The sequence below is a fragment of the Osmerus mordax genome, chromosome 16 (genome assembly GCF_038355195.1).
Source record: "Osmerus mordax isolate fOsmMor3 chromosome 16, fOsmMor3.pri, whole genome shotgun sequence".
Taxonomy (NCBI): Eukaryota; Metazoa; Chordata; class Actinopteri; order Osmeriformes; family Osmeridae; genus Osmerus; species Osmerus mordax.
In genome coordinates, this window is record NC_090065.1 from 9,593,676 (window position 1) to 9,620,911 (window position 27,236).

Here is a 27,236-nt window from a genome sequence, read left to right on the forward strand (position 1 = left end):
ACATTAAATGGGAGCCACAGATGTAATACAATTGAAGAGAATAGAATAGAACAGGATTGAACAGAATAGAATTCCAGCATGTCAGAACTCATTGTGGAACTCGCTGCTGGGACTCCCTCATCACCTTTTTCTGAAGCAATCATGGGAACCTTCTCCCCAGGTGTGAGCATGCTGCTTTCCTCTCTGCATGTTAACACTCTGATTGCACCCATGTCTGCATCCACTCTAGTATAAAACTAAAAAACAAGTGTTGGTTTTCTTCTCCTGTCCCTTGGGGGGGGGGGGGGGGGCGGGGGGGGGCGGGGGGGGCGGGGGGGGGGCGGGGGGGGGGGGGGGGGGGGGGGGGGGGGGGGGGGCTACTTCCTCAACTTCAGTGTGCAGAGGTGCCCCCCCCCCCCCCCCCCCCCCCCCCCACCTCAAAGCCCATATTGGCAGTCAGGTCAAGAACGCAGTGAGGAATTGCCATGAGTGGGCCCTGATTAATCACCGTTCATAGAGTTAGTGTCTTATCAGTCAATGCTCACTGTGGAGGTGGTCGATATCTAGTGTACCCACCGAGTTCAACAGCACGCGGTGGTTGTGCCTCCACTGAGTGACTACATCTACCTGGTCACCGCGCTTGTCCACCCTGTGGGGCAACAGAGGCTTGAGCCAAACGCCACATATGCCGACTCTTACACATGCTGTGTATGCATATGCTGTGTATGCATCAAATGTGTGTTCAGTTCCCTATGTCTTAAGTGATGCTACGTTATAATGTAATGCTGAACACTCAACCTCAACAGTGTTCAACTATGTACGATATGCAGGACTACACAGGCCTGGTGTTCAGCATTCTTCTGTCTCAGACCAGCACCTACAGTCAACTCTTTGTGTGTGCACAGTGGAGTGTAGCTCCAGTGCTATGACCATATAAGCCAGGCCTGGGGGAGAAAGGGCTGGTCCACGGTAAGCAATATTCACAGCACCAGCACCCAAGCGCCTAAAAAGGAAATGGTGCTGATTTTATTGTTTCCCTATTACATTACAGTGAGATGAGCATCACAATGGGAGAGAGGGGAGGAACGGGGGTGGGGAGGGGTGAAGATGGAGGGATGGGGTCTTTGACAGAGACCGAGGTTGATTGTCAGAGAAAGTCAGGACAAAAGAGAGAGACGGACAGAAAATGATTAGAGAGAGAGAGAGATTGGAAGCAGGAATTAGGAGATGTTCTGACGTCAGAAAGGAGGTAGTCTTAGAGTGGGGTGGGGGGAAGAGAGGGAGAGAGGGAGAGAGGGAGAGAGGGAGTCGTTCCCGTGGTGTGTCAGTTGTGTGTGTATTCTCAGGCGACCCTCGGCAGCTATGGCAGCGTTACATAAACATTCCTGGGGGAGAGGGAGATAGAAAGAGAGAGAGAAAGGATGAGAGACTGTAGTTTGTGGCTGGGAGGAGGAGGAGTACGAGGAGGAGGAGGAGTGAGGCCCAGCAGCATGCATACCATTCCTCTTCAGTCCTCTATTGCTTCTCTCTCTCTCTCTCTCTCTCTCTCTCTCTCTCTCTCTCTCTCTCTCTCTCTCTTCTCTCTCTCTCTCTCTCTCTCTCTCTCTCGTCTCTCTCTCTCTCTCTCTCTCTCCTCTCTCTCTCTCTCTCTCTCTCTCTCTCTCTCTCTCCTGTGCCTTCACTCTCTCTTAATCTATCTACCTCTTTTCCTCAACCTCGCTCCTTTCAAACTCTGTCCGACTGTCCGACGGTAACGTTGAACAGGCCGGTCTCCTCCCTGCCAGCCTGGCACCAAGCCTACAGGCTGCAGTGGAAACACATGAGGGTTTCCGCTTGGGACGTTCAATGACAAAGTAAGGTTGCATTTTCTAAAACGTGGGGAACTTCAGAGATTATGGTGTGTCTGGCAGTGTGGGTTACTGCTTTTTGTCAGCACTGAAAAGAAGGGGGGGAGGGGTGGCGGGGGGGGGGGGGGGGGGGCGGCATTGGCCAACTCAGCGCTTCTCCGTCGGCGTTGAGTCGGCATCTCTGAGGACGGGAGGACAAGTGTTGGGTTTCTTTCGCTAATGCCTTTTGTGCTAATAACGTTGGGCTCACCAGGCTAACACAGGGTTTGGGACTGGCTCTCCCCGGGGTCGCACCATGGTGCTCGTGGCCACTCCCTTCAGCTTGGCTCAGAGGGTTCCCCCTGCGCAGATATCACACTGGACTCACTCTCACTTCATCTCAGTGTTTCTACTCGTCTGGACGTTTGGCCTCATCGCTAGCTTTTTAGAACACGTTAAAGGCCTTTTCCGAAGGATATTTGACATCAAGGAAATAGGCTTTGGATGTGCTTCAGTATGAAATATACATGTATCTTCAATTATTCATAACATGTAGCGGCTTACTGTATATGAACCGCCGTCATCCATGAGTCACCGTGCACTGTGGAGAAGAGCATGCATATTTTAGTATGGAGCACTTAAGTGTCCTGTACACCTCAACACTGCTCTAATTGTTTCCACAAGTGTTACTTCCAGAGTGCACTAATTAGAGCCTTAAACTGCAAGCAGTCACAAAGTTATTAGTTACAGGAGGGTTCAGGTTTACATACAGTTAGCCTGTTAGATGAACAGTTAAATGCCTCGAGCCTGTAGCTTCTGATTGCTTTCTGGCAAACTCCTGATATACATACAAGTTAAAACTCACAGATGGCTTGGCTACAGTTCATAGTACTGGCCTGGATACCTGGCCTGTAATCCTTGTAGAACCAGTACTGTATATATGTTTCCTTGCAGCAACTGCTTTAGATTATGCTAATGTCCTCAAAACTTTGTCGAGTGAAGTGAAATGATAGAATATCCTTTTGTTCTTTGGTCAACCAAGTACAGCGTCTCTGTAGGAAAGCCTCAAGTTCTACATGGTAATTTACTAACAATGGACCTTCTATTTGAATGTGCATGTGTGCTCTAGGCAGTGTAGAAACCTAGCTCTCTGTCAGAAGTCTTCTCTCAGACAAGCAGACAGACCTACGCACACAGACGAGACGGCAGTAGCCCGGAAGAGTGGGTTGACCAGTGATGAATCATCTCCCTCTATTTAAAGACTCCCTCTACTCCTAAACAGGGGCTATCTCACTTGTTCAACTTAAGTTGTTCAGTCTGTTCCTTGCTGATCCTTGTGAAGGTGTGCTTTTGCTTTCTGGCATTGGAGTTCCTTGAAGCGTCGTTCAAATCAACGTTTTTTTTACGTTTGATGAGACATCAGGTTAGCTGCTTGGTCTCACAAAGATGTACTTACCATATAGTACTGGCAACCAACAGTGCATTCGAATTGACTCGTTTCAGAGCGCTATTGTATCTGCAGACTGAGTGAACTGTGAGTTGTGGTGTGGTAGAGTCATCAAACAGATTGCATAGCCACGTCATCTCCAGTCAACAGGGAACAAACTGGCTCGTGCCACCCAGAGATGTCTAATCCAGACCTGAGCTCAACGAGCTGAGTCACAAATGAATTCCAGTTTGGCTCAGCCTTGTCCCCCAATGACTACTATCTGTTGCCAGAAGATGTTGTCGTGGTGTGTGTGTGTGTTTCAGAGGAGGATGCTAGGTTGTTTTTAGTTTGACTGATGTCTTACCACACATTCAGTACTGTTCATTGATTGTTTGTGTGTGTGTGTGTGTGTGTGTCTGCATGTGTGTGTCTGCATATGTGTGTATCTCCCTCCCTTCCTCCCTCCCTCCCTCACAGGATGTTAAATATATGACTCTGTTTACCAGGTCCTGTCGTGTAGTTCCGGTCCTGTCTCACCGGGGTGGCCAGCTCTCCTACTGGAGATGCTAATTAGTGCCCTGCGCCCCGCCTTACCCCTCCGTCTCCCCCGTCTGTCTGCCCCTCCCCCTCCCTCCATCTCCCGCCGGGCCCTCATATCAACACAGGACACGTTCTGGCATGAGAGGCTGCTTGACGGGATTCTGGACAGCACGCATAAAGTGGAATGTTGTGTGTGTGTGTGTCTGTGTGTGTCCACCTTTCCTTCTGACTGTGTTTTCGTGTTTGTGTGTCTGTGTGATCATTCGTGTCTACGTGGCCCTTCCATAACTGAGCGACCGATTGTGAATCTAGAAAGGGACAAGAGAAATGCCGTTGTATCTCTCCGTCCACGATCCCCTGCTGTTGTAAACCAGTACAGTAGTAGGCTACTGGATATCATCAAGACCTGTGGATACGACTTTGCGACACATCACATGGGTCTCCCGTCAAAGTCGAGCTCTTCCAATGAAAGAGCCTGCTTTGAAATCTTCAACCTTCTCAAAGTCTACCCCCCCCCCCCCCCCCCCCCCCCGCTCCATAGATGTCAGAGCCAGCCGCCCCCCTGCTCCTGTGCTCGTCTTGTGCTGACGCTGGGAGCTGAGCTGTGGTGGATGTGTGCTGCCTGTGACAGAGCCCATTTCACACCGCTCAGGTCGCTGGGTTCAGCATAGTGGCTATTTGAGGCAGTCAGCCAGCATCACACACATCACACACATCGTACACAGCGGCGTACGCACACTCGCCAGATATCCAAACGCACGCAAACACACAGCTGTCCTCCTCCGCAGGAGATCTAATACCTTGTTCAGAGAGACCCGGCCCCCTGTGGCGTAGTCCTGAGCCCCTCTCTCTCTCTCTCTCTCTCTGGTCGGTCTCTCTCCTCATTACCTGTCTGATAGGCTGACCTGGATAGCTAATACACACAGACAGCTGAGGCCCCCGGAACCATCCATCTTTGACACTCCACGCTCTACAGACTCCACTACCCATACTCCCCCTCTCTGCCTGTTTACCCTCCATCACGTCCTCCGTCTTTCCGTCTCCCTGTCAGTCTGACCAGACCTGGAAAGGCAAAATAAATACTTAGAAAGATCCCTGGGTGTGGTTGATTTAACAAGCTGGCGCAGCACGCAGGGGAGGATTTAGTTGGGTTGAAAATGCTAAATCCAACACGAGTCTGCCCACAATGTTCCTTCCACGTACCCAAGTCCTCCATCTGTCCCATCGTGTGTAGAAAAGGACATTGAGCATGGAGATTAACCGGGCAGCTTAACCTTTGCTTGCTTTAATCTTCTGATGCAATGGATATAGCAGATCTGTACATGTACTCCCACAGTTGAAAGGCTCCTCAACAATTAGATAACACTCGTCCTACGCTAGCTAAACTCTTTAATACTCCTCCAGAGTGTCATATTCCTTTTTTGTTGTTGTCTAACTCTAGTTCTCCCTCTCTTTGGCAGGTGACATCACACAGAAAGGCTATGAAAAGAAGCGGTCCAAATTAATCGGAGCTTACCTTCCCAAGCCACCAGGTACTGTCTGCAGCACCCCACTGAGGTCTCCTCTGATGGGAATAGAGAGCAAGATAATACATTCATATCCATGTTATGACTTGGTTATGAGTAAACATGGCTGCATACACTCCGACCAGAGCGTGTTGTCTTAAACAATACACACATTTGCCCAACCCAAGACAAGCCCACTGTTGATAGTGTCCCTTATACAGGATGGCTGATTCAGTTTTATTAGTGTGAATAGAAAAGGCCTAGTGTTGCTTATGTGGATTAGTCTTGATTGGAATTGGTGTGTTCGCACTAGCAGGCTGCTCTAGCAGAACCAATAGCTACTGTACTCCATACATTCTTTTTTCATTTTTTCATTCATTTTCCCTTCTCATTTCGTTGACTCCGAATGCAGAAAGAAATTTGTTTTAATGCGGTAGGTGTTGGTGGTTTCAGTTTCACCTGCCTTCTTTTCTCATTGGAACAATTCAGCCGTTATTAAAATACATTGTGATGCTGACTCAACAACCTCCCAGAATCACTGCCTCGTACTGCAAAAAACACAGTAGCCTACAGCAAGTACAGTGGTATATTTTTATTTGGTGAAAGGGCGTTCAAGAATGTGGGTGGGAAAGATATTGCGTGTGTGTGTACTGTATATGTGTGTAAGGAGGGTTCGGTGGAGGCCTAAAATGTCTGGCATCCACAGTCTGCCAGTGGGGGGTCATCCTCAGCATCTCAGTATTATTATGAACCGGATGACACACACACACACACACACACACTAACTGTGCTGAAGCCCCATGAGCGGTCAATGCAATTATTCAAGAAATGTGTACATGCAAGCAAGGACACACACACACTTAATCACTCCTCGTAGTTGACCCAGTTGTTTTCTTGGAAAACGTCTCAAATGCATACTTCAATAACTAGCAGTACGCTAAGGTGAAAATCTAGGCCAGTTGGCATGGTTTCTGCCAGGTACGGCACCACCAGACTGGCTAGATGAGGTGCCAGGGAGTAATTGAATACTGTGCCATATGGTGTCTTCATATGCCAAGATGTGGGATGGTAGGAGAAGGTCTCTTGCACTCTGTGAACCAGTGGGGTGTGTAAAGTATTCATTTCCTAAAGCAGACTGTTGAAAACATTTAGCTGTGTGTGGTTTGTCCTACAGTAAGATACCTATACATTTGATTAGATGAAAAAGGTTCTTCATTAGACACGGGAAGAGGTAAAATGTCTGAAACATGCCTCTACTAAGTACTCAATATCTACTTTTGACCACGGTATATAGGAAATTGATGCATTATATACAGACGAATTGAATTTTAATTAACATAGTGTATGCTCAAAAAGTAAAAATGACCAGTGGAGTAAAAAGTGAAAGTGCCTTAATAACAAAGATCATGCATCTGACATGTAATACATCAGCTGTTAGATGATCAGTCCCTTCACCCACCTCTGTGTGGAATTTTCCAGAAACTGTGGATCAATGCCAAGCTGCGGTATATTTGGAGTATTTGTCAGATCCAGTATGTATATTTTTAGATCAGCAGTGATGTGACTGTACAGTACACAAGAGGCTCACGGGGAGAGTCTTCCTCTACAATCAGAAACTAACCCCCACACAGACCCCCAGATATGGACTTACACATATGAGAGGAGACCTGATAATATAGATCTGACCATGTTAAGTGTTGAGAGTACTATGATAATGTATTCAGGCACCATCACAAGGTGCGGTCTGACAGTGTGCAGTGGGGCTGTTTCAGTCTCGGCTCCCTGATGAAACCAACCTCGGATGGAGGTCTCACATTCTCCCCGACCTCTCACGGTTCCTCAGGAATTTAATAACAACCCCTCACGCACATTAACACACACTCACCACAGATGTTATGTTGGGTCAAGTCTCACATTAGTTCGAGCTGAATGACAGCGTCGCCTTTCCCCTCAGAGCATTGAGAGGACGCACAGAGGCCATGATACTGCCAATCATGTGGGCTGATTAAACCTTTACCTCACAGCATCCCGTGTGTATGTGACAGCTCCATAGCATGGTAAAATGCCACTCTCTAGTTATTCATTTAGCAGACACTCTTATCCAACGTGACACACACAAAGTTCATGTAGAAAACGTATGGCAGGTATATCGAGGATCAGACAGTGGACCGTTAGAGCATTCTTTCACTGATTAGAACCAAGGAACGGTCTGTATTTGACCAGGCACGGTGCAGCAATAACATCTACATCTCTTCTGATACCCTCCAGTCTTTCTCTCACAGCTGTCTGAAACAGTAACATGTATGTATTAGTACACAAACACACTCCAACCCCATCTCTCACTCCAAATCAATTACAAATGGCATTCACAAGGTAAATAGGCAACATTACGCTCTGGCTCTGACAAATATCCGTTAAAATGTTGTGAGCAAAGACATAAACGGAAATCTTTCCTGATCTGTGTGTTGGAGTGTGTATTATTTTTATAATGCAGTATATTGAGGTCAAAGACACTCCCCATCAAGTCTCTTATTGGATCAAACGTTTCTATGGTGTGCACGGGGCCAAACGGGAATGGATGAGGCAGAGATTGATTTTGTGTAACGCTTGAGAAAGGCTCGAACACACAGCCGCACATGCGCACACCCACATACACACAAGCACACGTACAAAACACACTATATACAAGCACACACATGGCTGAGTGGAGCATGCCTCCATCTTTAAAGCCTTCCCTCGATCCCTTTGCATGCTCTCGTCTCACTCTTCAAAACCCACCGGTGAAGAATGGAGGTTCGTCCAGTAGGGTGTGGAGAAGGAGGCAAGGAGAGAGGAATCACGGAGGGCTTCTGAGATTCCCCCCCTAAGTTGCTCTGCATGCAGTGTGAACGGATGGATGGGATGTTCTATGCCGATCATGTTTCAGTGCTGAGGGAATGGTCATTACAGCAAGAAATGGAGACAGATGAAGAGAGACAGAGAGAGATAGAGAGAGAGGGAGAGAGGGGGAGAGGGAGAGGGAGAGAGATTTAAATCTATCTCTTCGGCGGCCATGTTGTTCGATGGTGCTCCGCTCTAATGAACACAAAGTGTGTCTAGTCCAGAAACACTGGTGAGCCTGTCAAAGATCACCTGCTTTGTGCGGAGCTTTGGTGTGTGTGGATTTCTGTGTGTCTAAATGTGTGTATCTAAATGTGTGTCTGACTGTGTGAGTCAGTGTGCATCTGCTGTGATTAGCTGTCTATGTATTTGTGTGTCTTGTAAGAGATGTTTGTGTGTCTGCGTGATTTTAAAGTGTGTGTGTGTTTCCCCAGGGAAGAGATCTCACAAGGAGTCCAGTTCGGTTCACTCGCTGATTTGTCTAATTGGAGAACGGGTGACAGTGTGACCCTTCGCTCCCCTGATAGATTCAGAAAACCACACTCATTGACACAAGCCCTAGTTGAAACCCTGCCTAAGCAGCCTAACAAGCCCCCAGATAGAAATAATGATCGATGTTTGTCAGCCAATAGGGAGGTGACGTTGTAGCACAGAAACTCACGTAAGAAATACAAACACTAAACTACTTCCAGGGTACTCCAGTATGCAGTCTATGGCGTGTGTATTCTCAAATTCATACGTTCTCAATATTTATTTTTATATCAACGCAAACTCTGGCTCCCACATTGTTTTCCCCAAACCGTTGAAACCTGTGAATACTCTCTCCAGGGCCAGGTAGTACATGAAAACATGAATGTATGTTTTGAAGGATATGTGACGTGAGCCCTTGCTGTCTGTGTCTCTCCAGGGATGGAGCCCTCCATGGGCCAGGAGAGAAGGACCCCCGTCACCCCCTCCTCCTCCTCCCGCTACCACCGCCGACGCTCCTCTGGCTCCCGGGACGAACGCTACCGATCAGGTACGTCCACACCCCCTCCGTCATCCCCACGCAGCGCTGCCTATCATCCCCACGTGTCACCCCCACGCAGCGCTGCCTATCATCCCCACGTGTCACCCCCACGCAGCGCTGCCTATCATCCCCACGTGTCACCCCCACGCAGCGCTGCCTATCATCCCCACGTGTCACCCCCACGCAGCGCTGCCTATCATCCCCACGTGTCATCCCCACGCAGCGCTGCCTATCATCCCCACGTGTCACCCCCACGCAGCGCTGCCTATCATCCCCACGTGTCACCCCCACGCAGAGCTGCCTATCATCCCCACGTGTCACCCCCACGCAGCGCTGCCTATCATCCCCACGTGTCACCCCCACGCAGCGCTGCCTATCATCCCCACGTGTCATCCCCACCCACCTCTCCCTTTCATCCCCACATCTCATCCCCCAGCCACCTCTCCCTATCTCTCAACCTCCGAACTCTTCACCAAACCTCGACAGTCCTGTCAACCACACCTCTGCTCAAATACTGCCGAGCTCTCAACTCCTCCCGCCTCACTTCCTCAACTTGAGGACGTAGTGTAGCTCTGGTGTTGTAAGGCAGTATGCTGAGGTTTGCACTGTCTACCCCAAAAATATGTTGAGATTTGTGACGAGAGAATGAATTCAAATGACCAGTTTACACATATTAATCTCAGCTTAAATCCCGAAGAACATAATGCATCGAAACAAGCTTAAAGTATTTTCTCTATTGTCCAGTGGTTCTTAGTACACTGATTACAACAATAAACAACTTTTATTTATATCAGTTGAACAGCTTGCCTTTTTCAGTCAAGAAAGCAGTAAATTCTTTCATTTTCTCTCTTTGTCTTTTTCTTCATCTCTCCTTTCCTCTCACCCTCCATATTTCAATCTCGTTCTCGAACTCGTGCTAACTTTATCAAAGGGCTTATTGTATTTTGATCATACCAAATCGCACAAACCACTTGGCCTAAACCACTCTGCTCTTCCAGTCCACACTGGCTCTATCTAGCTCCGTGTTTGAGAGAGGCTTTTCCTAGATCCTGGAGGTTTACATGACTATCTCCATGCTGCGGTCTGGGCACTAGCACCAGGTGAACAAGCCTACTTTCTGAAGCACCCATTAAATGCATGGCCATCATGCCAGTAATGAAATTAATATTACTTTCATGTTCATATTGAACGCCCTGCCATCCTATTTTTTAAAGAATGCCCTGTGTCCAAAATAAAATGTCTTGGATCATTCTATTCTTGTTCAAAGCTTGTAAAAAATAAAAACGTTTATAGACACCCCGCCGTAACCCAAGAAGCCCAAACCACGGACTTCAGCAAATGACCTTTGTCTTATAAACTGTGAGGAGTTACTTAAATATCTGTGTCTGAGTAGCCATATACAGTACTGGTGCAAAGTCATTAGCGTCATGTCGGTATCTAAACACATCCTCCTGCGTGTGTGTGTTCCAGATGTCCACACAGAGGCCGTCCAGGCGGCCCTGGCCAAGCACAAGGAGCGTAAGATGGCAGTGCCCATGCCCTCCAAACGCCGCTCGCTGGTCGTGCAGACCTCCATGGAAGCCTACACCCCCCCAGGTGAGGAACATGTTCGCAGACAAGGTAATGTTACAGCTGGGAACCCCCCCCATCTGCACTGCACCGTGTGTGTGTGTGTGTGGGCGTGAGGCTCTGTGTGTGCGCGTGTGACCACAATGCCTGCATTCACTCACTCACGTTTCACCGATCGACATGTTTTTGGTGTGCATCCCGCTGTAAGGATCCTTTAGAGGGAATTGTCAATGTCAATTGCGTTGTCAAGGATCAGTCAAGGCGCAGGTGGCACGGAAACTCTTGATTCTAGTGGATGTTTTGTATTGTTGCACTGATAGTGTGGTCATACCCCACCCAGCCACTCTCCTCTGTGGGTTTATCAATCAGCTCTCCAATCACAGGACAGGTAGCAGTTCCTGTCGACTAGTCAGACCTGCTGGACGGTCGAGCGCTCGCCTGTGTATCTCTTGTTGCTCTACACACTTGCTCAGACAGGAGATAGATAAGCCATTGCGTGACCGCCGATATTAGAGGCTGTTTACAGGTTTATCAGTGGCATCAGCCCTTAACTCCCTTCTCTCCGGCCCCCATCAGGGAGTCCACACCTTCAGCTTGCATTAGACAGCAGCAGTGGGAAAAGCAACGTTTCGATAAAGGACGGGGCAATGTTGAACTTCAAAACGGAAAGCCATCTTCCCTATCCCCACCAGTAATTGCTGTGCTCCAACGACAGCAGAAGGCAGAGAGATAAGCGCGCTACGAGCTACACACTTTAACAGCGGGGAGGCTGGAATGTTATGGAGTGGAGAGGCCAGTTTTTATGAGACACAGAGAGCTGTGTTAACAAGACCATTATGTCATTAGGAATAGGGCATGGGCCTCTGATGACTCTACGCTGTTTTACTCTGTCAACCAGTCGCTGGTGTGTGTGTGTGTGTGTGTGGTTGTGGTTGTGCTTGTGTGTTCATATTGTACGTGTGTGCATGCATCTTCACACGCTCACTAACTGCCTGCCGACATCCACAGTCATGAACCACAGCTCCCATCGTTTTCACGACAGAAAAATACGGAGGAACACACACATGCATACAGACGGACACACACACACACCTCACAGCCCCTGCACAGCAGGAAGGACAGAGCCCGTCAGAGGGAGGAGGAGGAGGAGGAGGGGGGAGGGGGACAGTGACGGAGCTTTGGCTCTGGAAGACTGGGAGGGTTATGTGAGGACAGGGGAGTCACATGACGCCTTACCACACAGCGTTTCATTGAGACGGACTAGACTAGAGCAGACTATCTCACTGCCTGCCAAGGCATATCTCCATCTAGGCTCTTCTTACATCCCAGTGTCTCTGTGTTATTACTAGCACAGACTCTGGCTTTCTTTTGACTCTTTAGGCCATATCTGCTGTTGGCAGAACACACTTGAGAAATAAAGCATGAAAGCCAAGAATATGACCCGTTCTTTCAGCGTACGAAAATGACAGCATTGCACGTTATCAGAGGAAAGACGGTCGGTATCTGTGAGATATGAATTACCTCATAACACTTAATTACTCGGGCCTTAGCAGAAAGGGCCTTGTCGAGTTAATGAACATTACCCCCAGCTTGGCTGGGTACAGATTAAGCTTTGAGTGAGTCGACTGCGGAGGTTGAGCATTAGGACTGAGACTCTGAGGTTGCTAATCCACGCGACATGGATTGGTTTTACGTAAATAGGATGCTGCATATTGGATACATGTCAGCTAGAATACACACATACACACACTCCTGCATACACACGCACACACACAGTTTACTGATATCTGCTTCATTAAGTGTGTTCAAGACCCCCTGAGAGTTCAGTCCACAGTGTCTCATCAGGGACTTTCCAGGCTCTGTGTGTGTGTGTGTTTGGGTGTGTGTGTGTAATATATAATTTGTTGGTTGCCTGGCAGAAGCCTATTTCTCTCATCAACATGGGCTGTCCAGTCCCTGCTGTGTCCTCTGAGAGGCCTGGCACTGCAATTTAGCTCACTGCAGGAGCTGATGCTCTCTCACTCTCTCACTCGCTCACTCGCTCACTCACTCACTCACTCATGACAAGACCAATCAGCAGTGCTATGCTGGTCCAGTCAGTCAGTCAATCAAGACTATTGTCCTGTTCAGACAGTTTAAAAGGAACTAGATAAAAGAAGAGAAGTGGGGTGAAGATGAAGAGATTGAGGGGTGGAGTGATCAAGCTCCAAAGATGGCAGAAGCAGAATGATGGGGTGCCAGAGTGGTAGAAGAAGAGAGGGAGTACCAGGGAGCAGGAGAGAGAGTTTAGAGCTGTTGACCTGCAGGGTGGTAGAGAGAGGGTTTAGACCTGTTGACCTGCAGGGTGGAAAAGAGAGAGTTTAGACCTGTTGACCTGCAGGGTGGAAGAGAGAGGGTTTAGACCTGTTGACCTGCAGGGTGGAAAAGAGAGGGTTTAGACCTGTTGACCTGCAGGGAGGAAGAGAGAGGGTTTAGACCTGTTGACCTGCAGGGTGGAAAAGAGAGGGTTTAGACCTGTTGACCTGCAGGGAGGAAGAGAGAGGGTTTAGACCTGTTGACCTGCAGGGTGGAAAAGAGAGGGTTTAGACCTGTTGACCTGCAGGGTGGAAAAGAGAGGGTTTAGACCTGTTGACCTGCAGGGTGGAAAAGAGAGGGTTTAGACCTGTTGACCTGCAGGGAGGAAGAGAGAGGGTTTAGACCTGTTGACCTGCAGGGTGGAAGAGAGAGGGTTTACACTGCAGGCAGGATCAGACTTCCATGCCTCCCTCAACCTCGCCAAAGTTTGCATCCGTTCCTGCCTCTGTCTGCTGCCTCAGAGAGGCACACAAGGTAGAGGACACACACATACAGCAGATGTTATATAAGCTTTGTATTCTGGATAGGTTTGCTTTGCCATAAAGTAAGCAGTCTTTATGTACACTCATACAATATTTCCCCCATGTGTGCATGAAAGATTGCATCAACATTGCATTTTTATCATCAATTTCATGTCCACACAGTTGTCCATCCACACAGTTTTGACATTTATTGCAAAAGGATGATAGTGACCGATACTTTGTTTTGCCATACACTGTATGCTGTTTGCTTGCAATAGCAAAGGGATGAGAAGTAATGGACATATAACCACACACACATAACCACACAGTACAGGCCACACAGCCGCCTCAGGCCTCAGGCCTCAGGCCCATCTCAGTAGGTCAGACAGCACCTGTATCAGAAGTGGGTCAGTGGGTTTATCAAACCCCCCACTCCCTTCCTAGTATGCAAAGCATATGCAAAACTGAAACACACACACATAGACGCAAAGTAGACAATGTTCAGGTTGTGTGTCTGTCTCCTTCACACATACTTTATGCATGCATGGCAGCATCCAATGAGCTTGGCTGATGTCATATTCTGTTATTCTCACTATTAGACTAGGTGACCTTACACCCAAATGAATGAAAAGTTGGAATGACTTAAAAATGTGTATGCAAGAGGTTCCATGCAGCTGTGTCAAGTAATGGAAAAGCACTTGGTAACATGTAGTCAGTCACACACAATTGTATTTTTAATGACTTCACCTAGCTTCATGGAACCACAATGTTTTTCATTAAATCCAACATTTACTTATTTTGTGAGTGCAAGACGCAGGTCTCTGGACACTCATAAATCAGTCATACAATTCAGCTCCATCCTGGTACCTTGTAATAGTCCAATGGTTGTTCTAATTGTCCATTGCATCTGGGATCTATCAGGTGAGGTGAGGATGAGGAGAAAGTGAGCTAGATGAGCCTTCCCATACTTCCCAGTTCTTCCCATAAACATGCACACACACATACACACACATTATGTGCTTGATTTGCATGGCTTCCTTGGACTGTTTGACTTCATTATGTTGCACCTGTGTTGAGGGAAGAGATGTTCGAGGGGAGGAAGGAGAGGAAGGGAGGAAGAGGTGAAGGAAGCCGGACAAAGGGAGGCAAGGACGTAGGGCGGAGAAAGGGAGAGGTGGGAGCGGATCTGGTAGGACTGAGGAGGATGGGCGAGCAGGAGTGAATGATGGAGGGAGGACCAGGGGAGGGAGGAGGTGGAGAGCTAAGGTGGTGAGAAGGGTGTCAACAACATCCCCTCAGGGTACACCGGCCTCATAGTCTGTATTTGTTGTGTATGTGTATGCTGTGTATGTGTGTGTGTCTGTGAGAGAGAGAGACAGAGATAGAGAGAGAGGGAGACTTTATGCATTGAGACAGGACCTCTTTCTCTGACCAGGCTTTCTCTCTCTTTCCCCACTCACCCCCTCCCTCCCTCTCTATACCCCCCCCTCCCCTACCTCAACCTCCTCCTCCCCCGCCTCCTCTCTCCCCCCCACATCACTCTCTTCTCCCCCTACACAGACACGTCGTCGGGCTCCGAGGGCGAGGGCTCGGGCCCGGCCAACGGCACCCCCACCTCCAGCCAGGAGGGCAGCATCAACATGGAGCACTGGATCAGCCAGGCCATCCACGGCTCCACCACCTCCTCCACCACCTCCTCCTCCTCCACACACAGCGGGGGCAGCGGGGCTGCCAGCCGGCTGGCCGACGTCATGGCCCACGCTCACCTCTCCAAGTCAGGTAGGCCAGACGACAAGCACACCATGCCCTGCTGCTGCAGGGGTTTGTGTGTGTGTGTGTGTGTGTGTGTGTGTGTGAGAGAGCCAGGGGTGGAGGTAGGGGCGGGTGAGAGGGCATATGTGAGGGGTAGGGGTGGGTGGGTGTGTGGGGGATGTGAGGGATTGTGGGGGATAAGTGAGGAGTGTGGTAGCATGGTGTTTTGTTAAGGTGGAGTGGGGGTGGTAATTCAAGTGTATGTAACATGCCGTGTGCCTGTTTGTGGTGTATGTGCGCAGGCGTGTCTAAGTGTGAAGTGTGTGCGTTTACATCACATCTGGGTCAATGTTGTTTGTTTACATGTGTGTTTCGTGTCCTGCTTTTGATCCCCCTCACCCACTCTCTTCCTCCCCGTCACTGGAGTCACTTCCCCGAGGCATGCAGCCCAAGCGCATGCTTGCTGTCACATCACAGAAAAACATCCTGCTTGACTTGTGTTCTCCAAAACATCACAAGTACCAGCTCCCGCTTGCCGAAATGTTCCAGATCACAATAGTTTAGGATCTTCTCAGTTTTCGATTGAGTTGAAACTAAGGATTTTGTATGCCGTTTTCACAAATAACACTGTGTTCGGCTTACTGTTATTGGAGAAGCACTGCTTCAGTTGTTTTTCATGCTGACACAGTTTGAAACTGGCCCAAGATGGCAATGCATGGATTCCTAAACACACACACATACACACTCTCCCAGGCAGGCACAGAACCCCTACCAGGTGTAGTCAGCTCGCTGCCAGCTGCTTGGTTACTGAGCTGTGGAGGTGTTGTTGTGTTGTTTGGACTGGTCCCACTGACTCTCATTCCCTGTAGGCTAAGCTGGGTAGAGTTACTGGCCATTTGCTGTAATAGAAAGCAGCAACGTTTAACAAAATACTTAAAGTTGGCTTCACATTAAGGTGACATTAACATGCATGTAGCTACATAGCAAATCCTATCGTAAAACCGAGTAATAGCTCCGTATTTCAGTCGTTTTCAGTGTTCATTTTTCACAAAAGTATAGGAAGGCACGGTGTGGTGAAGGGGCAGTTGAAGGTTGTGTTACCAAAACACGAACAATGTTGTCATCTAGTCACACCTGGAAAACCCAGCCTCCCCCATACTTGAGTAAGGACAACTGCTAAACCCTACAGTTTTGATAGTTATTTTAATTTTCCTGCCATCAGCTGTCAGTCAGGGTTTTAATCAGTCACTCAGGGTGTGACACCCTACATACTGATTGATGTAGTTTTGTCCATCGGCACAGTTAGACGAGGATACTCACACTTTATCTCACTTACGGTGGATTGAAGGTCAGGAGGGAGAAGATCAAACTTTCAAGGGAGGATCTCTAATAAAGTATTAGGATCTCTGTAACTCCAGGAAACCAATCCCTATGGTTTACATGGTAACATGCAACAGCTTACTATAGCTTTTTTTGTTCCCGTATATGTCGTTGTCTGACAACAAAGTGTTGTTATTGTTCCAGTTAATCTGTTTTCCCCTCCAGGTACATGCAGGTAACACCCCGCTCCTTTGATGTTGCAAGGTGTACCCATGACAGATTAATCGATTCAAACATACTGTAGCATAGCGAACACATGCGGCGGGCTTTTTGTCATCAGCCACAGAATATTTGGCACGGTGTGTTTGTGTGACTCTGTAATACTACTAGACTGGCTGTGGTATTTGAGTGGCGCCTTTTTTAGACTATATTTAAAAGGATATCCTTTCTTTCCTGAAGGTGTGTGTTTGTGTACATTTGTGTTGTGTGTGCGTGTGTGTGTATGTCAAGGTCACAGATCTGTTTCCCCCCTTGTGCCCATTTCATGCCAAAACAAACCAGTTCCCCAATGTCTGTGTGTGTGAGCAGGCTTCAAAACAAGCTCAAGGAAAAACATTTCTCTATCTCCACCTCATTCCAACCTCCATCCTCCTACCCCTCAACCCCCATCAATATGCTTCGGCCTGCCCGTGTAGATAAGTTGCTTTGCCCTCTCTCTGCTTATCCTGTCCCTCATCCACCCCCCCCCCACCCACCCTCCACACACATCTCTTTTTTTCAAGACCCAGCAAAGCAGGCTCAAATAGTATTTGAAACATTTTCAAACACTTCAAGCATTTGATTGACGAGACTGCCGGGGGCAGGATTTCGCCATGCCATCGGCGACTCCCCGCCGTTGCAAACTCAATCCAGCATGAAGATTTAAAAATACTATTTGACCGAGGTGTGTGCCACAGGGCTCTACCCTTGGCCCTATCTACATTCGGCTATGGCGCTGTGGTTCAGGCATGGTGTGGTGGCTTCCAATTGTGACCAGGGTGATTTTGAAAACGCTCTGGTCTTCCTCCTCCCGTCCTCCTCATGCAGGCCCCATTGCTCACCTCTCTCTGAAGAGGAGAGCTAAGCCAGGGCCCAAGGTAGAGAATGGCAGCACAGGAGGGCCGCGGCGCTCCTGTGAGTTTGGAGCGGAGCACGGCTGGCAGCGCGCTGCGTCAGATGGTCAGTATCTCATTGTCTCGGTGCAGGAGGTCATGCAGTGTAGTGTGTGCACCCCTTTTGACATTTTTTGCCCTGTACCCCGCACCTCCATGTGCTGTGTGAGTGTGCGTTGACGTTTCTCCCGAGACGTTTCCCCTGCCTAGCTCAGCTGAATGATAAACATCTAAAGCGATGGGATGCTAACCTTCGGATAGCATCGGCTAATGATTGCTGTGGTTGCATGGGTTTATCAGAGTGTGTGTCTCGCTGCTGTGCTTTCGTGCGTGTGAATAGAGAAGCAGAGCACCCATAATGCTGTTCCAGAATGTGAGCAGATCCATTCCGGGAGGCTAGATAGCCCTCTGTATGCCCGTATTTTCTTCCTGTCACGGTCACGCTCTGAAACGTGATTTATCGATCCAATAATGTGTTCATTTATTTGCCAGGCTTGAAGACGGTCTTATGTTCCAAAACGCTTTTTATGTTTGAAACAGAGCAGATGGCTGAGTGGAATGTGTGGTACATCAGCTTCTAGAGACCTCACCATTCCAGCTCCTACCATCTCTTGCATTGACCGCAGCTTTTCTTCCATGGTCCATACAGCATCCTTATGATGGCGGAATGAATATTGTGACTTTAAGAACTTCTTCTTCTTTAAACTGTCCAGTGATGGTTCTGTTATGAATAAACCCATTGCTGGACGCGGTGTTCAATCCTATTGCCTTTTTCACAAACTTCTTTGGGTCCTATTACAGAGAGTACCGAACCAGCAGAGGAAGAAATACTGCAATGTGTGCGCAGGTCTTATTCAAAACTCACTGCTGTGTTTCAGAGTCAGTCTGATTATCTAGAGTAGCTCCTTCCTTGTGTGTCTAATGGTTTCCAAGCATTAAACAAGCGCCTGGGGGGGAGGGAAAGGTGCATTCAAGACAACAATAGGTTCAATACAGACCGTTAATAAACCATTCATCAACGTCATAGAAAGCGACTGGCTCCACTAACACCATTCTGGACATCTTCCCAAGCGTGATGTACAGCAATCAGGTTTGCAGTCTATACGATAGCCCAGTGGGATTTGACTGCAGTAGTCGCCATCATACTGCAAATGTTACTGGAATTCGCAGCGCTTAAAGACTGAAAAAGTCAGAGAAGAACAGTGACAAGGTTTCAGGTTATTGGCCTACACAGTTGAAGAATAGTCTGCTTCTTAGTCCGGGTTAAGGATGGAGATGCATTGATTTCGAAACCAGCTTTTGCCCTTGTGCTCTGGGATCACACATCCCAGCCATCAGTATTCCAGTACAGTAGCGGGTAGTATTGTAGCTGTGAAGTACAATTGATATCACAGGTCAGGTCGTCTTTATCTTTTAGACCGACCGACCTAGTCTGTACCTCTGCCCATCTTAAATATGAAGGCATTAAAGATCTCTATCTGGCATGCCATTTTATGCAGTTACATAAGCAGTTACTGACCGTGGTAGTGTGAGAGAGCCATAAGGTTATTCCGTATAACATCAGTCTTACATGCAGCTTGTCTATGTTATGTGGTGCTATGGTGTTTGATCCACTTGAGTTTGTGGTACTTTAACCAGCCGAGTGCCTTCAGTGGGCAGCTAAGTGGGAGGTTTTAGGGCTGCATCTCATTACTGCGTTGGAGTTTACTTAAGGTTTTAGGGGTGCGTCTCATTCCCACTCTCATCACCTTCTCTTGATCAGCGTCTGGATGGCATGGCAGGTGGCGTGTCTGGATAGGACCAATTCTTGGTGGAGATTTTCAACATTGAATTCAAGCACTCTCGAGGGTTTTCTTCGAATAAAGGTGCAACGTGGTCGGTGTCGAAGCCGCTCAAGTCGAGGCTGAGACACGCAGCGGAATGTGAAGTGCCTCCTTCAGATTCCCTGTGTCGGATTTCACGCGCCACCAACTCACAGGAAGTCGAAGCTAACCACGGAGGGTAGAAAAAACAACAACCTTTTGATGAGACCCATGAGAAGAGAAGAAACAGTTGATTTTACAGCTTAATTGGAATTCTCAAATACATCTGGCACATGAAAACATCAGGAAAATGGTGTGGGTGCCTCTGACAAAATATCTCCTTCACAGTGAGGGAAAGCTGTCACATGTGGGAAGCCTTTTTAAAGCGGCGGAAGCATTGCATCAATTATGCCATGTTGAATCATGTGTGGGTGTGGAATTACGGACTGGGGATTGAGGAGGCGGAACTTCCAAACTGAATTCTGTGAAGGGCATCAAATCTGCTACTGGTGGACCTAATTACTTTTTGAGTGGCAGGGAGGCCTTGGGACGAGCCTCCTTTTGACTGGCAGCTGTGCGCATGGACAACTTGTGTCTGAGCGTTCCTCACAGTGCTCTCTACATGCTTGACATTGGTGTGATTTCGGGTAGTTCATGTTTCAATGTTTATCACACATAGACATGGTCCTTTGGGACCTTTTGTTGGCTTGGAGCTTTTTTTCCACAGAGGAGGTACATGATGTATCTCCAGAAACCAAAAATCTGTTTTCCCCAAAATATTTTTAAAAGAAGACACAAAGAGCTCTTGAATGACACTATCCGATATCAGCTCATATAAATAGTTCTTTGAAGAACCTACTCAAATATTAATAATGATGTTATTGTAAACAGTCCTTCATGTCAACTTTGAAATAAGGTTCTTGTTTCTCTTGTTTCTCTTGCCTTGGATGAAAATGATTTGCACGAATGACTGAAAAACAGCTTGTACCTCTCCTTTTTTTGAATCCCTGACTTACCCCCTTGAACCCATATACACACACACACCTACGGTATGCACTCATCTTCTATTTCACACACATCTCACACACACCCCGTCTCAACAAACACCCGTTCTTGCAACCTCCCCTTACCCCAGCCCTCCCTTTTTTTGACCTGCTTGCTTGTTGGCTTGGCTGTGGGCTTCCTTTCTGTCGCCTGTCCTTCGTGTGGTTGACCGTAGGGTTAGCAGGAGAGGGGGGGTAACTAACTAGGCTATTCCCTCCACCTTGCCTCTCACATCCCAGAGAACCACTCTGCCCCCCCAGATGTGACCGGCTACACCAACACCACAGACTCCATCCTGATGGAGAGACCCCAGGTTTCCTCCAACACGGTCCCCAACCGCCCCGTGCCCAAGTACGGCAATGCAGAGCTCATGGAGACTGGAGACGGTAGGTGGATGTGTGTGTGAGTGGATGTGTGTGTGAGTGGATGCGTGTGTGAGTGGATGCGTGTGTGAGTGGATGTGTGTGTCTGTCTATTTGTGTTTTTTATAAAAAGAGTCCTATATGTTATGAATCCCACATCTTGTGAATGGAACTTCTATTCGTGCTGAATAAATAATGGATTTTAGCGGCGCATGACTGTACCTGTGATTCAGTGACAGGAAGGACTTTTAATAGGGACGGATATATTGAGCCTCCTCTGCTCACTGAGTTTATCTTCATGTAAAGTTCTGTTCCCCGGCGCTTCTGAAAGCTGTGACTCATCAGAAGGGAGACAAACCCTTTGGGGAGCGGCATGTAAAGATTGGATCGCTGACATGAACCCCTTTTTTGTGATTTCTTATGTTTGTGATATCCTATGTTTGAACAGAACTGAAATATTGGAGAACGCCAATTTACATGTTGGATGTTTCACTGCTGTTTGATTGCTCCCCATGAGAAAAACATTGTCGAGCAGATGAAAGTGTTCATCGCATGCTTCAATCGATACCATTGAGGAATAGATTTTTTTCAAACACACCACAAAATCTGCTTGATAGATCAAGTTAGAGACTTTACAGGCAAGGTTTACTGGGTTATTAGACATGAGGAAACTTATAACAGAGGGAACTTAGCTTCTGCTCCAAATGTCAAAGTACATAATGAGTTTAAACGCTGTACTATGTATGTTTTGTATTTAGATGTGTAAAGGGTAGGTTGCTTGCGGTGTTATTTAATCTCATGGCAGAGACAGATTCATTCTAGACATATTCTTTCACCCTTAGCTGTTTGGATTTGGATGTTTATCCGTGTGGGGTTGATGCTTGTTATGGGACAGGTTTAAATGTCTAGAAAACATTTGAGTGTTCAATTTTGGTCTTAAAAACATCTTAGACAATGCGTAAGGTCCAGTGGTGCAGACAAGCAAAAACAAGCACACTCAATCACATAAAAACACTCTTTAGAACAAAGACCCCGATAAAAAACACTTTGCCGATCCTCCTTGCCTCGCAAAGTGACACGTTGAGAGACAGTTGTGTATTTCCTACGGACTTTCTCCACTAACAAGAACATGTGCAGCTGGGACAAAAGCAGAGATTTGAGACAGGGACCACTCTGGTCTCTCAGCGGGTGTACTTTGCATATTGCCCAGTGAAGCGTGCTTATCTTGTCTCTAAGTGGCAAAGCAGCAGAAAAGTGGTCTTGCCATTCCCACTCGGATAGCAGCGTTTGTGATGTAGATATCCTGTGAAGTTGTCTTTTTAAGTGTGTGTGTTTGTGCCCGTGTTTGTGTGTGTGTGCGTGTGTGTGTACAGGTGTCCCAGTCAGTAGCAGAGTATCCGCCAAGATCCAGCAGCTAGTCAACACCCTGAAGAGACCCAAACGGCCTCCTTTAAGAGAATTCTTCGTTGATGACTTTGAAGAACTTTTAGAGGGTAGGAGATGCACATCCATCCCTTTCCTCCGATGTGCGTATTATAACAATTATAGCTCTAACAAATGTAATCATATACAATGACTACGCGCTGAACATTCTCCACAGTGACCCAATGTCATACTTCAAGTACCATACCTAAAGTCATACTTGGCCTTGCTCAATAATGCACCTTGATCCTGGGGAATAGAATGAGCCCTTCTGGTGTCAAACACGATACCCGCCACCTCACCCGACCCATGAGTGTGATGGCGTGACCTGGGTGCTGTGTCCTCTCCACAGTCCAGCAACCAGACCCCAACCTGCCCAAGCCAGAGGGGGCTCAGATGATCTCCATGAGGGGGGAGCAGTTGGGGGTGGTCACCAACTGGCCCCCGTCGCTAGAGGCCGCCCTGCAGAGGTGGGGCACCATCTCTCCCAAAGCCCCCTGTCTCACCACTATGGACACCAATGGAAAGCCTCTCTACATCCTCACCTACGGTAAGGGGGAGACAGGCCCTCTGCTGTCGGCTCTGCTGTTGCGCCATCCTCAATCTAGAGGACTGGCTACATGTTTAGAGTGGATGTGACTGTTAGACTAGAGGTAAGGCACCACTGTTTAGCTGTTGTAGTGCAGCAGTAGAGTTCTGATTCTTCGGTCACCTGCTGGTAGCCACTCAGTATGGTTCTTTGAAATAATACCTCTTTACAAAACCGCAAGGAGTCACCCAATCACCCAAAGAAACCTTGCTGCTCGTCATTCATTTAATAGCAGCCAGAAAATAATAATTTGTACTGAACTAATTAAAATTGTAAAAGAATTGTAAAAAAAAATACAAATGTTGTTTTTTCTATCCATGTAAGAAAGTGTATCAGTACTTTCTTACTTTTCCATGTAGTGATTTATTGTTTAAATGTACTTTTCTTGCAAGAGAACTTGTCAAAATGGAGCGCAACGTCTGTCTATTCGAAGTCTCGCCGTGAAGTGTAATGTAATCTGTTGAAATCTGAAACAGAAAACCAGTTCGCTCCCATTGGTCGACTAGATGCGATACAGTTGGGGAGTTTCAACGGCATTATTTCAGAATAGCTTCAGACATGTGCTTTCTCACGGTGAAGTTATTTCTCTCCCAAGTCCCACCTCAAGATGTTTTAGGTGTCCATAGGGGTGCAGAATGACTCAGAGAGAAAAGCTCTGCTTCAGTGGAGCTGATACATTTGGAACTGGAGATCCTCTTTGTAGCTGGGGGAATGAAATTGCACATTTTAAACACACAATTTCACACAGACGTACATCAATACACGTACACACACACACGTACACACATGTACACACACACCTTGCATAAACACACACATACACATTGTAACCAACTCATAGATACAGTATAACTAGACAGTAATATGTTATCTGTGCCTCCTACAGACCAGAGCTATACATCAGTTCAAATGAACGTTCACACAAAGAGAAGGGTACATGCGTGTGTGTGTCGCACACATGTGTGAGTGTGTATGTGTGTGAACATATTGATTTGTAAACTGAGGAGGCTGATGGCTGATATGGGGGCTCACCAGACTGTGAAATGTTGGCAGTCTGCACCCAGGAACGTCAGCAGAGAGAGAGAGAAGTACAGGGAAGAGACAGGGTGAGACGTGTGCGTGTGGTGTGTGCGTGTGGTGTGTGCGTGTGGTGTGTGCGTGTGTGTGTTTATGTGTGAACAACGCCTGTGTGCAGTGATGAATCTTTATTTGAAACGAGATGTTCCCTGTCCTCAGGTCGCCCTCCTTCCTCTCCTCCTTCTCCTTCGCTCTCTCCTTTCATTCCTCTGGTGTCTCCTTTGATGTTGCTTGACAAAGACAAAGTTGTTTTGTTTGCAACATCAAATTAAACTCAAGTGTGAAAGCTCTGAAATATAGATAGGATTTCTTTTTTTAATGTTTTCTCAGTGTCGTAAAGTATATCAGAGTGTTATTGTTTGGCCACTGACATTGACAACACTTTTCAACATGACAGAAACAGATTTTAGCACACACATTTCATTAAGGTTTAGTCATCCAGGGGCATCAAATTCAATATTGAATATTAATATGCAATATTGAGCACATCACAATACCAATTAGAATCATTTTATCTGATGATGTGTGTCAACGCGAGATGGATAGATACAGTATCTTCACAGCCAATGCAGACATTTCTCATTTACCGCTGAACCCAACCCTTAATTGCGTTTGTGATTTTCTGTGTTATGAGATGAGTCAAAGTTACTTACGTGATCTTGGAACATTGTATAGTATCTCGGTGATATTATCCACATCAGTCTAATATTAGCTGCAGTGACTCATGTGAGCTCATTAGCCAAGCCTCAGCCCCCAACCCGAAACTTCATCTAACAATCAAGGTCATGATGATGTTGTGTGTTTCTGTTGTACAGATACTAAGCTATCACAAAGGGAATAGATTCAGCTTCCTTGGAACAGTATGCTTTCTCCATGGTGCTGGTTAAACAGTAGCACTCTGTTCATGCCACAGTTCAGTAGGATCAGTGTAGACTCTTTTTCAGTCAAATTCATCAGTATGTGTATTCACTGTACATAAATACCTTACAGTACCATAAGGTCATTTTGCCCTTGAGTTCTTATGTATTATATAAGTTAAATGTATGAAGAGGTTTAAGTTTGTTAATTTTCATGTATGTTAACACCTATGTTCATGAACTGGGATGGCTCAAACAGCTGAACATAGCAGTGTGCCGGCAGATTGGTCACAGATATTTTTTGGATCTGCAAGATTTCTCTGCTCTCTTCATAGGAAATGAATATTGAATATGAATATTTCTCGGTGGAGAAAGGTTGCACGGAGTTCAAAATAAAGGTCCAAATTGCTGTCCAATGACACTGGAAATACAAGAAAAGATTATTACCAACTATGTAATAGTATACTTTTTGAATATACTGTACACCCACTCCAGCAGTGTAGAATGTTATCTTTATTACTTCCTGTACTATTCTTTGATGTGTGGTCTTCTCTTTCTTCAAAGTCGTTTCCCATTTCTCCTCTATCTAAGTATGGACTTGTGCTCTCCTCCTTATGGATATAAAAATGTAGCATGTTCAGCCAGAGGAAGACTCCACAATCCATCTCACTAGCTTCTAAAGTGCACAAGTACATACTTACTAACAAGAAAGGAGAAAAGTACCAGAAGCCATACATACTCAGGTAGAAGAATCAGGCGAGAGTGTCTGTTTGCAGTGACAAATACTGCATCAAATGTAAGCAGGCAGCCATGTTTGCTTCTTCGCAGGTGTGGTAACGCAAGCTTCTGGTTTGTGTCCTTCAGGTAAACTGTGGTCCAGGAGCATGAAGGTGGCCTACAACATCCTCCACAAACTGGGCTCCAAGCAGGAGCCTATGCTCAGACCTGGAGACAGGGTGAGTGGGGCATGAATGGAGGGAGATGATGGAGGAGGATGCAGGATGGATCAAATGTATGAAATAAAGAGGGAGGGTGATGCAGAGGGGGGATATACTGTATGTATGTAATGTTGGAAGGAAAAGAAGGAGTAAAAGGGAGGAGTTAGTGATCAGGGAAAGGTGAGGAATGGATGAAGGAGAGATGGATGAAGGAGGAATGAAGTGATTCAGAGAGTGACTGAATGACAAAGCGAAGGAAAGAGGGACAAAGTAAGGAATTAAATGAATGACCCAGGTTCGTATTACAAGTTAGTAGTACTGTAGCATCATGTCCACACCAGGACCACAGGTAGAACCAGGCCTAATCCTCTCTGCACTCAGCCCAATATGGCCTCCTGGGATTTTGTGTTTTTGTCTGCGTGGAAAAATACTATCCAACATGACTGTCACAGTGATTAGTGTGAGTTGCAGCGCGTTATCATATAGTAAGTCTGAAACCTGGATCACAACCTTATCTACCTTTGACCACATAGATTGAGGGTCTTTACAAAGCTCTAACTCATGTACAGTGCAACACAAAAATGTACATCTTGTCAGAGTAATTGTTACCTAATGCTACAGTATCCATTTTCACAACCCCTCCGCGTGCTTTGAGTCGCTAAAAGTGGGCTGTCATGAAGAAACATGACAGTGAGTATCGAACCACTCTTCTCTGCCATCGGATACTGAACGTACAGTTACTCACGGACTTCAGTCTCCTTCACTTCCTCGTTTGGGGAATAATCTTTTCCCCCCTCTTTTCATCTTGGTAGGTTTATTCCCCTTTGCCCTGGTGGAGGAAATTACCTCAAAGGGTTGGCGCTCCGCCGATATTTACTCCTCGACGAGCATTTCAATTCATGTACAGATTATTTTTCCTCACTGTAAATTAGAAAGTAGCTTTAAGTAGACTCTTTTATGCATGGATTTCATGAGGCAATAATAATCCACATAAGAGATTTTATTTAAAAGGACCTTTTTACTTCCTTTAACTTCAGTCACAGTGCAGAGAAATTTGTTTTTTAAGTGAAAAGGGATTTAGCAGTGTGACATTGATGAAAGACTAATTAGTTCCTAGATACAGTAACGTACTGGAGGTGCTGCAAATAACCAACAGCACAGACCGCAGGTTAAGAAAGTAATCAAGAACAACAACATCACGTTGGCTATTTCATCCATGAAACTCCTAAAACTCAAATCAAGATATTTCACGTTCTTAATCTTCTTAACTGTTCCGTATTACAATGACAGTGACTGTAACATCATGTATGTATTGTATAGCGTAAATCAAACAGAAGTCCTCCAGACTCTTTGGGGAACATGGTTCCAG

General features: G+C 46.8%; 1 protein-coding gene across 1 annotated transcript in view; it reads left to right on the forward strand.

The window, feature by feature from the left end:
* The window catches only part of dip2ca (disco-interacting protein 2 homolog Ca), a 109,091-nt gene that overhangs the window by 50,995 nt on the left and 30,860 nt on the right, over positions 1 to 27,236 (forward strand). The window contains exons 2-9 of the mRNA XM_067252813.1: positions 5,235 to 5,306; positions 9,067 to 9,177; positions 10,639 to 10,764; positions 15,114 to 15,332; positions 20,862 to 21,008; positions 22,358 to 22,477; positions 22,759 to 22,956; positions 25,794 to 25,885. Coding sequence (XP_067108914.1) covers positions 5,235 to 5,306; positions 9,067 to 9,177; positions 10,639 to 10,764; positions 15,114 to 15,332; positions 20,862 to 21,008; positions 22,358 to 22,477; positions 22,759 to 22,956; positions 25,794 to 25,885 — 1,085 coding nt within the window. The remainder of the gene's footprint in view (positions 1 to 5,234; positions 5,307 to 9,066; positions 9,178 to 10,638; positions 10,765 to 15,113; positions 15,333 to 20,861; positions 21,009 to 22,357; positions 22,478 to 22,758; positions 22,957 to 25,793; positions 25,886 to 27,236) is intronic.